This window comes from Marmota marmota, unplaced genomic scaffold (genome assembly GCF_001458135.2).
Source record: "Marmota marmota marmota unplaced genomic scaffold, marMar, whole genome shotgun sequence".
In the NCBI taxonomy this organism is placed as follows: domain Eukaryota; kingdom Metazoa; phylum Chordata; class Mammalia; order Rodentia; family Sciuridae; genus Marmota; species Marmota marmota.
Window position 1 is genome coordinate 13,884,433 of NW_026000051.1, and position 17,433 is coordinate 13,901,865.

The 17,433-nt window shown below is 41.5% G+C and overlaps 1 protein-coding gene across 4 annotated transcripts in view; it reads left to right on the forward strand.

Annotated features, from left to right (window-relative positions):
• The window catches only part of Astn2 (astrotactin 2), a 698,452-nt gene that overhangs the window by 541,649 nt on the left and 139,370 nt on the right, over positions 1-17,433 (forward strand). For all 4 annotated transcript variants that reach the window (XM_048813212.1, XM_048813214.1, XM_048813213.1 and 1 more), the window contains one exon: positions 1,710-1,898. In XM_048813212.1, the coding sequence (XP_048669169.1) occupies positions 1,710-1,898 (189 nt within the window). The remainder of the gene's footprint in view (positions 1-1,709; positions 1,899-17,433) is intronic.

Below are 17,433 nucleotides of genomic sequence, written 5' to 3' on the forward strand. Positions count from 1 at the left end.
CCTCCCCCTCCCCCTTTTAATACTATGGGTTTAACCCAGGAACATTTTACCATTGAGCTACATTTCCAGTTCTTTTTATTTTTAATTTTGAGACAGGGTCTTGCTAAGTTGCTGTGGCTGACTTCAAACTTGCAGTCCTCCTGCCTCAGCCTCCAGAGTCACTGAGATTACAGGTCCACGCCCAGTTCCACCTTTCTTTTTTTCTGCCTCCAGTTTGATTCTATGACTCTTGTATCAATCAGCCACTGGTCTCAGCAACTTGCTTACATTTTGTTTCCAAACCACCTCACAGAGCCTCTGCCTGGTCCTATGAGTTCCTGAATCTCTTTGAAGTCAGATTAAATGGATCTTCATTCCACCCTTTGAAAAAAGACAAATAAGAGAGAGCCTGCTTCATACAGACTCAAACTTAAAAATCGAACCATGTCATATTATGCAAAGAGAAACCACTGGATTTGAAGGAGACAAGAGTAAAAAAAAAATTCTTTGCTGCTAAGCAGGTCTGAATTTGAATGCTAACTTTGCCACTCACAGCATGATAAATTCTTCATTTTGGGGTTCTCATATTGTGTGCATAGTAGGAATTTTATTCTTCTTCATGCTTAAGAAATAAATATGCACATTGTCCAGTGGATAGAACTGCTCAATAACTAGAAATACCATTATTACTTCCACTATAGTAATGACTTTGTTAAGTACATTGTAATATTTTTGTAACCAGTGAATCTTGTGACCTCATGGCATTCTATTGAATTAAGTAAGATGGGAGGTCCAATCACACATTATGGATGAGGAAGCTGGGGAACAAAGAAGTTAAATGACTTCTTTGATTCACATAGGTCACAAGGAGCAAAGTAGACATTTATATGGGATTTTTCAAGTGTGTTACGTATTCTTTTGTCTCTTATTAATTTATATGTGTCCTGTTCCCTGCGCCTAGCACAAGACCATGAAAATGTAGACATTTCTGGTTTCATTTGTCAGATGCTGAGACCTCTGCCCTTCCTTGACTCCACCCCCACCCTAGTGCCCCATAGTTTTCTAAGAAATCCTTTACCTATTGCAAACACTCACAATTTGCAAATCTTATTTCTGTATCTCATTCAGATGCCTGATTGGTCCATAGAGGAACCCATCTCAGCCTCAGAGGCATGTCAAGTGCCCTTCTGCGCTGTCAGGAAGGTGACAAGAGACCAACAGAGGCTGCTAGCATTGATAATTGAACAGAAACCTTGGCCACTGCAGTGTGTGCTGTCCATAGTCCTGGACAGGTCACCTCTGTACTCCAAGAGCAATAAAAACCTTGTTTTTGCTACAGTATTCAACCTTTGTTGACAGATACACTGGGAATAGATTCTTGTTTGAGAAACTAGTTGATAATTCCCAGTGAATTGGTCTGTCATGCTCTCTTAAGTCTGTGTGTTCATGGAAAACCGTTTTTAAATTTGCTTTGTGCGTGGATGTGCATGCTGGTATCCCCCTTGGTGCCTCCAAAATGTCACAAATGACTTTCCTTGAATTTACCAATTTGCAGGATTAATATGCTTCTCTCCAGACACCTGTGCCCTAGATAGATTTCAGCCAGAAGAGCTGTCTCCATTCCTAAACTCTGACCTGTTTTTCAAGCAAAGGAGGCCTTTGTTTTAGGTCACCTCCAATGGGGACATCCAGGATGTGGAGCTAACTCTGGACTCTGTTTTATCATGCAGTTGTGTGGAGGAGTACAAACTGGCTCCTGATGGAAAATCCTGCCTAATGCTCTCAGATGTCTGCGAGGGCCCCAAGTGCCTCAAACCTGACTCCAAATTCAACGACACCCTCTTTGGAGAGATGCTACATGGTTACAACAACCGGACCCAGCATGTGAACCAAGGCCAAGTCTTCCAGATGACCTTTAGGTATGGGACAGACACTTGCACATTACTGGTCATTGACCCAGATGCTGGGCAGGGGGAGGAAGTGTGGGCCCAATGGAACAGATACTTGTGGTACTGGCCAGCATCTCTCTAAGATCACTGATACCCACCCAAGGAGTGCTCAGAGGCACCAAGATTCATTCTGTGAGATTCCTTTTCCATGGACCTAGCACTTCCTTGTTACACTTCCCATTTTTCTAGCTCTATCCACATATTTGAAATTGAATTTTAAATCATCCTGTAGGTATAGTTAATGGATTTTTTTAAAATTTGATTAATCTTTCAGTCTATTAAAAGTATCCTATGGATGCTATTCAGGCAATTAAAAAATAAAGACATTTAATGAAATAGAAAAATAAAAATTTCATCACCTAGAAATACCCAGCATTAATATTTTCCTGAACATTCTTCAAACATCTCTCTTTCTCTCTCTTTCTCTCTTTCTCTCTCCCTATTTGTCTGTTTATACATGCTCACACACACCTCAAATCTCAGTTAAGCTGTTTAGAAATTGCTTTTTTCCCCAGGAACATGTCACAGACCTTTTTCCCCATTAATAACATGGTGGTGCATGGGAAATCAAAAACTCAAAAGGCGCGCTCATCAAATGAGAGGAATCAAGTGATGGCTTGTTGACAGGCTATGAGAAGATTGGACAGGGAAGTTAATGGCGAAAGGCCTCCTTGGACAGCTAAAGAAACCAGAGCCATTCATGGAATTTATCCATGCCTCAGAATCTGAAGAGCCGCAAGATGGTAGAATACGTGTAATATGATGGATTTCTAAAACCAAAAACTGTATGTTTAGACAGTTTTCCATGATTAAGGAATAGGGTATTATTATCAAGCTATATCCTCCTAATCATTTGAAATCATATTTTTTTAAAAAGCAGAACTAGTAACAAATCACTATTATGGTCATCATTGTCTCCCTCCTTATCATATTATTATTAGTGTATCATTGCACTAGGAGTGGTAATGTGGTTATCAGCTATTAAGAATTACTCTATTTTAAGCTTTTCACTATTGCTACTATTGATGATAATGATGATGGCGATGGTGATGATGATGATGACAAATAAAATTAATTCAGCACATTCCTGGGGCATTCCAGCCTTTTCCATCATCTACTAACTTGCGTCATTCTCACACTGGTCCTGTGAGACAGAGACTATTATCATCCCCTGACCACAGATGAGAATCAGAAATTTAAGGTAATTTCCCAAGACCCCCTTCTCAGAAATGAGAGAGGCAGGATAATGCACTTTAGCATCTTTATTGGGCAACTAGGATCTCCATGTCACAATGGAATGTCAATGCCAGAGAGACTGAGTGACTTTCCCACTGTCACCATCCTTACATCCATACATTCGGATGTAAGGCTGACTCTAAAGCCTTGCTTTTACCTTTGAATTCAGTATACCCGCTCATCTCTCATTGTAGAGAATGAGAATCAAACTATGAATTCCCTAAAAGTGTTCGTTCTGTGGTCATCTCAGGCTCTCTGAGCACCTACGATGTCCCAGGTGCCATGATGGTAATTGAGGATACAATGGAAAATTAGATGTAAATGGCCTCGAACCCCCTGGCACTTAGGAACAGTTGACAGAGGGATCTTGTATATATATTTAATTTGCTTAATAAGGTAAAGATACAGGACTTCAGGGAAGCCATTATCAATGGGATCTAATTTAATTTCAGCTGAGTGTTGAGAATGCCACTGTTGGATTAGATGGCAAGAGTAGGCTTTGGAGTCTACAGTTCAGATGAAGAATCTGTTAGCTAATACCTGGAAGGTGAGAGGCTGTTAACATTGGAGAAAGTATCAACCAGAGACAAATATTCTAAGAAGGGAAAGACTTGATGGTTACAGGAGATTAGAATCAAGTTGTGTTGAGCAGGGAAGTAAGATGAATGGTGGGCTGGAGCCCAAATAGGGGCGGAGCATATGTGTCTCCTGAGCCAAATCTATTCTAACACCTGTCAGAGAACTCTTAACTCACTAAAGAAGGGAGTAGGGTGCCTGAGTTGCATTTTTCAACCTCGTGGTGGCAGTTTGGAAACAGATTGCATGGTAGAAAGTGGAAATGGGGGGTCAATTTGGATGTCTGTTGTGGAAATTGTGAGAGCACATTGGTGACTTTAATCAAATAGGATGACAGAAACAATATTGGAGAGAAAGGGGATTTAAGGAGATCAATGTGAAGTCCAGTGAGTGGTTGCAAGAGAAGGGAAAGGCTGAGAGAGAACTCAAGGGTGACAGAAGTGACTGGCAGCCACACAGCAATTGATTGGCAGAGTTGGATCCTCCAATTTCCAAGAAAGTTTCTTTCTAGTATGCATATGCTCAAACCAAGGTTGGGGGAAACTTTTTTGAAAAAGCTTGGAAGAAATTTAAGGATAGTCTGGATGAATTGTACACAATGCTGAGATTCTACACTGCCAGTTTTCTATAATTTTAATAGTCTGTGAAACTCTGCCTTGAGCATCATGATGGATAGAAAATGTTGTTTGGAATCCAAAAGAAAGAGCAAATAAATTATCCCTTCCCTTTGAAAAGGAATTGACAAGCATGAAAGATGACATGCACAATTGAAAAATAGTAGTGAAATTTAATTTGTGAAGCAGTGTTCTAAGGAATGCCCATGGTTTCTCAAGAGTTACCAGGTGAAGTCTTTTGAAAGGAATTAGGAGGAAGAACAGAGAGTTTCTCTGAGGACATGGCATGTGAATTGGAGTTTGCAGTGAGAGTAAAGAACAGTGTCTCTTGGGAGAGAGCTATAAGGGCATTTTCCTACCCTGGAAGGAGTTCTCAAAGGCCTAGGCATATGGGTAAACATGAGGGGAGTCAGGAAAATGGGCCTTCAGATAAACTTTGCTTCAAATCTCAGTCCCTTGCATGGAAAGCATTATCCAATGCCCCGTTTTTTAAATGGGGTACTGTATTAGATGCCAGCTACTGTGTTAAGTGCATTGCATGTTGATGTAATTTGATTTCTCACAGCAACTATCAGAATGACTGCCAGGTGATAAATGATCAAATGTACTAGTTCCTGTTCTATTTTGTGAAGATTAGCATGCTTCAAGGGGAAGTCTCACATGGGTATTAAGTTGCCAAATCTTGAAAGAACTTCATAGAATCTTTGACTCTCATTTTACATATGGGGGAGGACCTCGGTCACAAAGGAAGTCATTGTTGGACTGATCTATTGTCTAAGGGCTCCTGATTTCCCAGAATGCTTCTCTTCCCACTACCAACAGACTGGTCGGTACTAAAGATCATGGAACCTAAAGGCTGGCCTGATTGTGCCTAGCCAGGCTCAGGTGGAATTTAGCTCCATCAGGGTCCTCATTCTGCTTTAAGCACTCTGCTCATTGTTCCCAACTGTTAAACTTTTGGCTGCCTCAGTAGCTGGACCTGGGTCTGCCCTGATCTGCTCATGGAGGGGAAAATAGTGAAGAGAGCAGGCATTTCTCTTCTGATGATAGCCTCAAGATTTGGGGAACTTCTTAAACTACCAATATGTTGGAATTACCCATTCCATTCAAGATTTCTCATCCTTGGCCTCAGTTAAGCTTCCTTTGTAATGATTTTCATCCCCAGACCATGTCACCTCTTGGATCCACTTACTAAGTCACCTGACTTCTCACTGTGGGAAGGCAAGCCACATTGAGTGAGTCTGTATTGATTTCTTTCAAGTTTCCCTTCCAGAGCCCCAGAGAGAGAGGCTGGAGCTTCAGTGTCCTCCACATTCCAGAAGGCCTGCAAGTTTTTCAGCATCAAAGGCAATTGTCATTTCTCACCACCGCCTCCTTCCTTTCCTTCCTCTTCTAAGCAATCTCCGGTCCAGCCCTCGAGAGTAGCCAACAGGCACAGCCACCAGCCGGCCTGCCATATGCCTCATTTCCTGACAACCGCCTGGCCTGGAATTTCCAAATCACTACCAGCTACAGAGTCTCCATGTGACAGCTACAGCTCAGCTTTGTCCCCCATCCCACCCCCCACCCCGACCTTCTCCAGATGACCACACCTAACAATTATTGATATCAAAAGAAGACTGTATTTTCATTTCCTCTCTCAAAATGCCCTGAAAAAGCAATCTGGACTTCTGCTTTATTTAAAAAAAATAAATTAAATTTAAAATTCTGAACTAGACAAATGCTTAAAGATCAATTAGTTTAATCCTGTCTCTTTGATGCGTAGAAGGAGAAACTGAAGTCTAGAAATACATTATTTGCCCCATGCTCACAGTGATTTAGGACTTCTCTGCGGCTGAAAGTTAAGAGTTCCTGACTCCCAGATCAGAACTCCCCTTGTTCCCAATTCCCTAATGTCTGTAACTTCTTTATATCCCATATTAGCTTCTGGCCAGGACAGCCACATGTTGCATGCCTGATTTTAGTACAGAGATAGAATCCAGGTGCTATAGGAGCATGCCAATGTTATATCTAAGGAGCAGTCCTAGGCAAAAGCCAACCATGGGAGGCCGCCTCTTCAGGTTGCAGGGTGTTGACAGCAATGCCCATGTGGAGATGTTTAGACGAGATCGGGCGCGTTCAGGGTGGTATGGCCGTAGACCCCATGTGGAGATGTTTAGGACCCCTGGTCACGCACCATGTGCAAACACTAAGCCTGATGCACACAAAGAGGCAGAAAGATAGACCCAGGGAAGGAGTGTCCAGAGAAGCAGTCAGAGAGACAAAGCAGAGGCAGGGTAGAGAAACAAAAGATGGGAGATACTAAAGAAGAATCTGAGTGACAGGAAGGAAGAGCAAGCCCAGAGAAAAGTTTAAAACAAGGAAGAGAGCTTTGAAAGACATAAGGAGGCAGATGGCAACCGGTGGAGGAGTAGAGACACCATGAAAGATGGACTAGTTGAAGAGATCTAAAGTGAGAGAGAAAGAAGGACAAAGAGTTCATCAAAAAGAAAAAAGTCAAAATACACTTATTCTCAGAGAGGCAATGCAGAATGTTTTAAGAGACTAGATGGTGCTCAGAAGACTAGGAATGAGGTTCAAATGGACATGCATGGATGTAAAAGCCTTTGCTAAAATGTCAAGTTCTAGGAAAATGTGAGGAGTCAATGATCTCATGTCTGAATTGTCCCTAAACCCAGTAAATGATGTCGGGCTTTCTGTGTCTAATCCCTTTCAGGGCACAGTACTGGTCATAATGACCCACTATCAGAATCCCCTTTCCTTAGCTCTTGATCAGTGTGGGAATCAGTGGACTGTTGGAGTGAGATAAGCTCCTCAAAGCTTAGTGATATTTGGTGTTTGTTGTTTGTTTGTTTTTTATTTCTTCCCTTTTCTGTCTTTATCCATCCCACTTCATTTCTATAAAGACGAAAGATCAACCTAAGTTATAGATTGCCTGGATTTAGATAAACATCCATAAAGAAATATTATTGAGCTCAGAGCCTCAGAAACAGCAGTGAGGAGAGATTGCTTAAGAATGGGGACTTTGCAAATTACAATGGTACCTTTTGCAAAAGCTTCATCAAAATAAGACAGTCCTGCTGGCAGCAGACAATTGCTCACAGGCCTCAAGATTAACCTCCAAACAATATGAGGAGTTCCTGCAAGGTTTACTAGAAAGGAACTTTCCAATCTAGTCTGGTTATCATTATATAGTATAAGAGGACAATTTTGGATAAGATGTGGAATTTCAGGATTATGCACCCACAACCCATGCTTGGTAAGACAGAAGGACTCTCCTTAGGAATTCAAGGAAAGCTGGTCTTCATTAGTGGCACTTGTTCCCCATCTCAGGAGACTGAGATCTGATTAAGTGTCTCCAAAGCTGTCTGGTCCTTGGTTTTCTGGTGCTTTCCTGAGAGATGGTTGATGGTACATGCTATTCTGCATCTTCCTTTCTCCCTTTTGTCCTGACTCCCCTTTTCCCTCTTGAACCATGCCTGCATGTGTGTGTGTGTGTGTGTGTGTGTTTGTGTATGTGTATTATGTCATGTCCTAAACCACTTATACCACATAGTTTAGGTGTTTTCTCATATGATCTTTCCAACACTTATTATGAAGTAACCAGCAACAACTTGGCTTTACAAAAAGAAATCAGTGAATTAGTTTGTGCCTTCAGAACAATTTCCAAGGCCTCAATGACTTGACATGAAAGCGTTAATGAGTTGATTATAACACTTGCCTCTTACAGAATTAGCAGAGTCCTGGTCCTTCTAGTATTTGGATATCTGGGATAACTGAAGAATCATCTTTATGTTCTTCCTTGAATGGTATTGTAGAAAATGGCAGATGTGGGATTTAGAACCTGTTAGCTTTTCATGACCACATCTACCATTCTATGCTGTGTCCCAGCTGAGAATAGGAACCAGTTCTTACAGAATCATCTACCTGGAGATTGCCATGGCCTAAAATCCTTCTATACTGTTGGAATTATAAGATCTTCAACTCTGAATTGGGATTTTACTTCAATATATCCTGAAAGGATTATGGTAAAAATTTGACAGACTAATGAGCAAGAATTACATTAGGTCATCAATAAACATTATTTCCTCTCCTTCAGCTGCATTCTTCCCCCTCACCCCCATTTCCAGAAGACACCCAGTAGATGAAGACATTTTTATTGCATTCCTCAAAAACTCATCTCTGGCCTGGAGCCAGGGTCATCCTCTCAACATTCTCCAAACAACAGACGTTTTTGTGAACAGGGTTTTAGTGAAACTGCCATGTTTGAGGCAGAAGGCACCAGTTCTCATGCTTTGTGGGTCTGTAGGCAGACAGTTCAGCTGGGAATGTGATTTCAGGGTTTCCTTCCCCACTAAGGTGCTCAACCCAGCATTAGGGAAAACAATCTCTCTACTGCGTTACATCACCTATGTTTTACAGGGCCATTCGTTTCTGTCTGAGTGGTCTTCAGTGACATACAAATTGCTAGGTTGGTGGTAGTCATGTCTACTGTATGTAATCTGATAATCAGCCCGTGCCCAGATCCAGAGCTTCTGGTAGTATGGGACTCTCTCACCTCAGGGTGATATTAAAAATATTTAATGATTGGCATAGAGGTAACACTGACCAATAGGAAAGAAAGTTCATCCAGACAGAATGAAGATGAACCTCTGTGCACCAGGCTTCATATCGTCTTGCTCACCTCCTACCTTTCCTGATTTCCCTTTCCCACTATCCTCTTATCAACTCCTTTGGCCGGTGTTCTGATGCCCTTATGCACAGTTGACATTATAAAACTATATTTTCTGGGGTTTTTTTAAGCCTATCTTTGAGGGGCAGAGGCAGATCTTTTTCCTGTGATATGTGTGTAGACAGAGCAGATGTACCATCATACTTTTTTTTTTTTTTTTTTTTTTTTNATCCTTATCTGTTCCCAGGTTCCCTATGGACTTTTCCTTCAGAGCACTTAGACCAGCCTGAGTTACAGCCTGCTTTCAGCATAATGAAATTGCACTTCTTTAAAAATTTTATTGGTGGATTATAATTATACATAATAGTGGGATTCATTCTACCATATTAGACATGCACATAATGTAACTTGAACCATCTAATTCTCCAGTACTTTCCCTTTTATTCCCCTCCCTCTTTCCACTAGTCTATTTTTTATATGAGGAAACAAGCTCAGAGAGGTGAGGTGTGGCATCTGAAGTTACATAGTCTGTAAATAATGGAGCCAGGATTCAAGGCCTGCCCTCTGAACCACTCTGTAGTCTGAACACTGTCTACATACATGCCCATTCTGGGATTTCAGCCATGATTGGTAAGAAAGCTACTTACCAATGGGGAGCTGGGTTGTAGTCTGTTTCAGGTCAAAGGCAGAAGACATAAACTCCTGAAAAGTCCATTGGGAGGGAACATTGACTGGAGTGAAACTATTATTCTTAAACACTGGTATCAAAATCTTAGAACCATCAATCCATTAGTTTAACTGGGGACAGAAAAAAAAAGTAGTAAAATTAAAATCTAGCATAAGACGCCTTTTATTTTGAGCGTATATATGTGGGGGAGACCAGGGAATTGCAATCTACTTTTAAACAAGGCCTCTCTAATCTTTCCCTCTATTTATAGTGAGAGAAGAAGGAAAAATAGCTGGCTTAATTCTAAGTTTCATTCTTAACGTTTGCATATCTAAATATACCCAATGTGGTCATTTCACAAGGAAAAACAAATTTTACATAACACATTTTCAGGGTTCTCCAACTAACTTCAAGATGCCTGTCTAGCCCACAAAAGGTGCTAAGACAACAGAAGTTAACAAGGTCCATTTCACATCTCTTCCCAGCCCCTCCCCCTTTCGGTTTTGTTTTAAAATTTCTGGCTTCAGAATGCCTGACGCTGTCCTTTTTCCTAGGAGGGGGGATGCCTACCCAAGTCATTGAGACATCTGAAGCGAAGACAATTTTTAAAGAAGTGCAATTTCATTATGCTGAAAGCAGGCTGTAACTCAGGCTGGTCTAAGTGCTCTGAAGGAAAAGTCCATAGGGAACCTGGGAACAGATAAGGATAGATTGTAATTAGCACAGTAATTGTAATTAGCAGAGCAATTGTAATTAGCATAGTGATTGTTTGTTCATAATGGGTGCTTCTAAAGTGACTCCAGGCAGTTTGTTCTCTTAAGTATCTTCTGCCATTTCCCCCCAAGATCCTGTTTACACTGCTAATACAATAACGTGCTTAGCAATCTCTTTTATAAATAAATACTCCAAGGGTACAGGCCAGCCCACCTCCTGACCAAATAACATGCCTCCTTAATTAATGGAGTCCACACCACTGAAATTTTACTATATTTACATCAAGCTAAGGCAACATTGGTAACTTCCTCTAAGAACAAATCTCACCTTGGAAGTCATTGATTATTGTTGCATTAATTACTAGAAGTGCAGAATGCACTTGAGGTCAGAGGTTATAGGTGTAGCTTTACCACTCTTCCCTTTTGTTGGTTAACTTTGTGTTGATAACTGTTAAGGACTGAGCCACTAACCACAGGGGATGCAAACGCCTTGATGGCAGTCAATGGCTCTGTTGTTATGCAGATGAACCACTTACTGAGTAAACTCACTTTGTATCTTCTATGGGTCAAGATGGAAGAAAGCACCCAGCCTGAGGGAAGATAGTAGAGGCACTTCATCCTACCTCAAAACAAAGGAGCAGCAGGGGAGAGTTCCTGGAAGAAGTGTGGATTGAGACCTGGAAGATCAGGAAATTAGCTATGTGGAAGAGTTTTCCAGGAGAGTTTTAGCAGAGGGTCTACAGACAAGAACCTCAAGTGGGTCAAGAGGAGGCTGGGGACTGGGGTTGTAACTGAAGGGTAGAAGGTGTACTTAGCACACAGAAGGCCTTGAATGCAATCCCCAGCATTAAAAAAAGAAAGAGAAGGAGAGAGAGTGGGAGGGTGGTGTTGTAGAGCTAAGCCAACCATGATGGAATGGCGGGTGGACTTTCAGGAAGGGCTATGTAAGCACCAAAGTAAGAAGACCATTACTAGCTCTAAGATTGTACAGTCTAAGCTTCCTGAGCCTTGGTCTACTCACCATTAAATCAGGTAACATAACAGTACCTGCCTTTCAGGAGAATATCAAGAGGAGGTAATGAGAAAAGTCAGGTTAAGATGCTTTGTGAAGACATGTGCAAAGGTTAGTGACATTTTCCTAACACAAATCCAAGGATCTGGAAGGTATGACATATCCAGAAATACCCTGTTGTAGTGTGCACTCTATCACATTTGAGGTTGTGTGAGATGCAAATTCAACAGCATTCCTTTCTTTGAATTCCTTCCAGAGAAATGAAAAAGTCTATTCTGAACTCACATTAATAAGCCTATGCATGTGTATGAAGAAAATTAATTTTTAGGGAAATATTTCCATCTCAGGGAGATGCCCTGAATAGAAATGTACTTAGTGACAATTCCAATGAAAGATATGATCACAGTTTATTGGATGTAAATTAATACAGAAAACTCCAAGGGCAGTGGCTGGGGTTTTATGTAACATCACCACTGAATAATTACTATGAATGATAATCTAGTGGAACACCTCAAAGGTGGCTTTTAAGAGTCCAAAATGAGCATTTACCTTTATGTCACATAAGACTGTCAGTGGAATCTGAGTGGACAGTTAATTACAGGCACAAGCCAGAGCCCAAGCTGCAGGCTTTTGGGTAGCCCAGGGCTGGTTAATTAAGTGCATACCTTGTGACACTGAAGCATCCGAACATCTTTCCGTTTTCCCAAGTGGTCCCTGCAACCTTGAATCTTCTTCAGTTTCTTTTACATGCTTTCTAGAGTAGGACGAAGGAAACTCAAGGAAGGAATCTGTCTTCCTTGTTATGCCCTAGTTCAGAGAACCAAAGTTGCTTCAAAGAATACCCCCCCTAAGTTTCTATTAATTCCCAATTTTTTCAGTAGTCCATGAGGACCATACACTAGCAACATATGAGCCCAGAGGCCATTTGCTCACTTTATATCTGGGTTTGCAAAGGAGGTGGAAACATAGCTTAAAATGCAACTAAATTGCAATTAATTTCTTCCTCAGGCTTGTGATCCAACCCATAAATATTCATCAAATGCTTATTCTTTGCCAGGTTCTGGGGATCAAGCTGAACAAAACTCAGAGTCTACCACTGGTGTGAAGGGGGAAAAAATATGTATGCTACTTGTTGGTGTCATCTGAGTCCTTGTTTAACTTTGTGTTTGGATATCACCTCACTCCTATGGAGAAAAGTTAAATTCAGTTTGAATTCTCCCCTAATGAGAGAAGTGAAACACCATGGGATATAACTGTGTTGGGCAGGCTTAAGGTTTTAAGGAACATGAGCCTTTGCAATGTCTAAGATGGTTTTGCCCACCAAGGAACAATTTCTCACTACTAAGAATGCATGATGTAAGGAGATTTACAAGTGTTGTTTTACAGATGAGAAAACTCAGACTCAAATGAGGTCTGAAGACTTGCCTGTAGTCACAGAGCTAGTGCCAGAGCCTGGCTTACCTGGGCCTTTCTGACATTTGGATGGCCCCTGCATCACAATGAATGGCTTTGCCATACCCCACCCAGATAGTGATACTGCTGGTTACCAGTTATCCATGATGAGTTCTGTGCCTCACATGTTGAGGTATAACATTAGGGAAGCACACTGAGGCAAACATATAGGGAGGGAGAAGGGGGCCAGAGCTGGTATCCTAGAATCCCAAGAAGTGAGGGTGTTTTGCCTTTTTAATATGTCCTAGGCTTCTTTCTTCTCCTGTTCTCTTTCCCTTATCTCTCTCCTTCCTGAGTAAGTGACTAGACCCTCCACAGATGCTCAGTGGGATGGCCAAAAGGTTGGAAGCAGATGGGCTGGAGGGAGGCATAATTAACAACTCTCTGTAGGTTCCATCCCTGGGATAGGTTACCTTAGCAACCATTGGAGCTGGGACAGGTTATCTTGATTAGGGTGGAGGAAGGGCTCTAAAAGCATTAGCATTTCAACTCCTCTCCAACATCTGGGACTCACTTGATTTATCTATCTATACTGACTGCCTCTTTTAATTCTGGCTTCATAGGAGTGTGTATGTGTAGACACACGTGTATATGTGTGTATATATAATTATACATATATATAATTTTATTGTGATGACAAATAATAATTGTATTTATGGGATACAATGTGATGTTATTATATATATAAAGTGGTTCAATTAGGCTAATTAGCATATCTATCCCCTTACATTCCATTTTACTGTGTTGAGAACATTAAAAAGTCCTTTATTAAAGCAATTTTGAAATATACCAAATAATACATTATGATTAACTGTGGTCACCAATCTGTGCAATTCTTCCTGAGACTTTGTGCCTTTGACCAATATCTCCTCAGTGCCCAACCCCCAACCCCACCCCCTACTTCTGGTAACCAGCATTCTACTGTCAACTAGAAATTGGACCTTTTAGAGTCCATGTATGAGATCATGAATATCCATCTTCCTGTGTCTGGCTTATTCCATTTAGCATCATGTCCTCCAGGTTCAGATAGGATTGTTTTTAAAATAATCCTATTTACTTTAAATAGTCCCAGATTTATAGATAAACTGTTATGCTCGAATTCGGGACCCCCAAAAGACCACCAGAGACCCAAGATCCATGTTAGCAGCAAAGAGGTGTTTATTGTGAGCTAGCTCGGTCCTCTGTGAGCACACAGCAACTGGTGATGCTGAGAGGCCCTGAGCCCAGGGTTTGCAGCAGTTTTATACATTCTTTGGAGAAGGCAGGGACCCCCACATACATCATAGCATCTCTTAGCAAACCATCACACACTGCGGGAAAATCAAATAACAACTCTAAAACATGATTAGCACATTCACTGGCGGGAACAAGTTGGGTAGGGGTGATTGGTTACTACAAGAGGGGGATTCATTTGAACTGATTGGTTTAAGTTCGTGCTGAACTACATGGTTTCCCAACATGTTATCAACCACCATAAACTACTGGGAGGGTCATCTGGCATCCCAGGTATTTCCCTGTCTCATGCTGATTGGTGGCTGCTAGGGGGTTGCTATGGATCCCCACCTAGCCTGACTGAGTCAGGGACACCTGGCGCAGCAGATCTCTCCTGTTATTTGTAGATAAACAACTTAGCAGGGTGGGAATGTGCCTAGGAGTGCTCTGTGGGTCTTTCCAAGGACAAAGGTGATGTCCCTTCCTTGGACAGGTTTTGCTCTGAGGTAGAGGCTGGTTTTTCAAAACCATAAAGTTAGTCCTGTGTGATTTCCCATATACTCTGCACCCAATTTTTCCTGGTATATTAATATGGTATATTTATACCCATTAATGAACAAATTTTCATTCTTTATTGTTAACCCAAATCCATACTCAATTCAGATTTTCTAACTTTTCACCTAACATCCCTTTTGTGAATCAGCAAGTAATTTTGAAAGCAAGAGTTACATTGGACCAGGTTAAATGGGTAAGGAAGTCTTATTCAAAGCTACTACAATCCGGCAGACAGGTCTGAACTCTGTTCTATTGGAACAAAGTGCAGGGGGCTTTAAGCACTTAGGTGAACACGTGGAAGAGCACTGGAGGGTGGGAGTGGAGGCTGAGCTGTAGGTGCCATTTCCTGCTCCCTCCCCCCCCCCAGGAAGTTACTCCTGTCCTTGCATATTTAGGCCAGCTGTGCTTCCTAACTGGCACCCACACAAGTTGGGTCCCACCTTCCACAGAGCCTGCATGATTACATTTTGAAGATGGCCCAAGTCCTTGAGAAAGATAGTCCTGGGTTGTAAAACTGGCCAGAAGATTTTTGAAAGGTTTACATGTTAAAGGGGCAGAGAGAGAATTTACAATTATAAATTTCTAAAGTAAGTGCTCTAAGAAAAGGGAATTCCTCAGGGACCCAGAGTCTGGAAGAAGGCTGTCTGGAGTTTAGTCAAGTTGTCCAAGTTGTCTCGGGGCTTGAGACCAACCTGGTCCCCACCATGTACTCAGCAGTTTGTCTCCATGGGCTCTCCTTGGCTGTGACAGTTTGGTAGGCTTATTTTTAAGTGATATTTTTTACAGGCATTAAATTCAAAACTAAAAACCATAACAAAGACATCCAATGAGGAGTGCTACTTATTTCTGTTTCTGTATGTCCCTCTCTGTCCATCCCCACTTTTATTACTTTCTTGGGGGTCTTTCCATTGTTTCTTTATGTAAATACAAGCAAATGAGATTAAATATTGCTCCTGTTTCTTTCACAAATAGTACCTAAAATATATTGTTTCTTAAATTTTCCCCCACTTAGTGATAGCTCTTTCCACAAACAATAAGTTTACAGACATCATTCAGATACAGGGGTGCAGGATCCCACGGATGAACACCACCTGCTGTGGAATAAAAGGGCTTCCCAGGAGGCAGAAAGGCCTGTGCTTTTTAGGCAAGTGACGCCAACTCTTGGGCTGTTTGGATCACAGGGGTGATTTTACCTTTCTCCGTTTCTGTCTCCATATACAGAAAATAAGGGTGATTACATAGCACTGTGAGACAACTGAATTGTTAGGAACCTAGTCCCAATAAAAGTAGCAGTAGTAATAAAAAGAGTAACAATTAGCAACAACACATATTCAGTACTTCCCTGCACCAGGTACTAGTGTGTCTTCAGTCAAAATAATTTGTGAGTACCTATTATAAGCTCCTCACTGTTTTAGGGAACTTGGAATACAATGATTTAAACCCTGTCTTTAAGAGTTATAGTCTAGTGTGGTGATAATGAACAAGTAAGTCTATACTCTATCAGGTGGATGAAACCTAGGGAGAAGATTCGATTAAGTTTAGGGGACTGTACAGGGGACTCTGAGTTAAACAGGCTGGACACGGAAGACTCCTTTGATAAGGTGACTTTCCTACAAAGATCTTAACAAGTGAGGCAGTGAGCCATGCAGGTAGCTGGAGAACAGCTTCCAGGCAGAGGGCACAGCAAGTACAGACGTTTTGGGCATGTTCCATGAAAAAAGAAGCCCGAGTGGATAGAATGTATTAAAAGAGGGAGCAAATAGGAGAAAAGGTTATAGATGAAGAGGCAGTAGGTATCGAGGTGGAGAACGTGGGCAGTTTGCATAGGTCCTATGAATCACATAAATACGGTAGTGGTGAGGCTTCACCAGTCTAAACCTATTCCTCCTTACAACCTGCTGCTTGGTCAAAGACACTACTAACCCCCCCATGCATAATTATTTTTAACAGATGATGGCATCAAAGTCTAAGAGGTTAAATACTTTCCTCAGTGTAATTTGTCTTATAAATGGTAGAACCAGGATTGGAACCTAGGCAGTCCAGCTCCAAACCTCTCTTCAACTATTCATTCCTTCCCCCATTTACATCATTCAGTTGGTGACACTTTCTGCTCCATTTATATCATTTGTGGATTTTTCTCTGAGTAAAAAGTGAGAGAGAAGCCAGTGTGTTGCTTAGGTGAAAGGGGATTGTGTTCTGACTTATGTCTTAAAAGGCTGGGACTGAATCGAAGTAATCCCCAGGCTTTGCCATGACCCAGGTGCAACATTGGTGGTTTGAAACATGCTGGCAGGAGTTACCATGCTGATGGGTGGGAAGATTCTGGGGGGTAGTCTGAAGGTAGGGCAAGTTTACTGATGAGGAGGAGGAAGCAGGAAGGCAATAGTGGCTCCCCAATTTGGACTTGAATCATGGGACAGATGGATGTGTCATTGTTGGAGTCAGGAAAGACTACATGAAGAATAGGCACAACAAAGAGGAGAAGAAATGAAAATTTGGTTTTGAACATGTTAAAATATGAACTTGATGGTGGAGATTTTCAATCATTTATAAAAGTCGATAATAGTGCAGTGAATCCCCGGGTTCTCATCTATACAACCTATGACTTGGTCAAAGGCCCTGGTTACTCTCCCATGCATACAGCATACACAGTTATTTCTAAAATATGATGACATTGAAGTGCTGAGAGGTTAAATACTTTTCTCAATGGCATTCATTTAGAAATGGTGGAGCCAACATTAGATCCTAGGAAGTGCAGCTCCAGACCTACCCTCAAGTATCCCCCTCCCCCGCTCA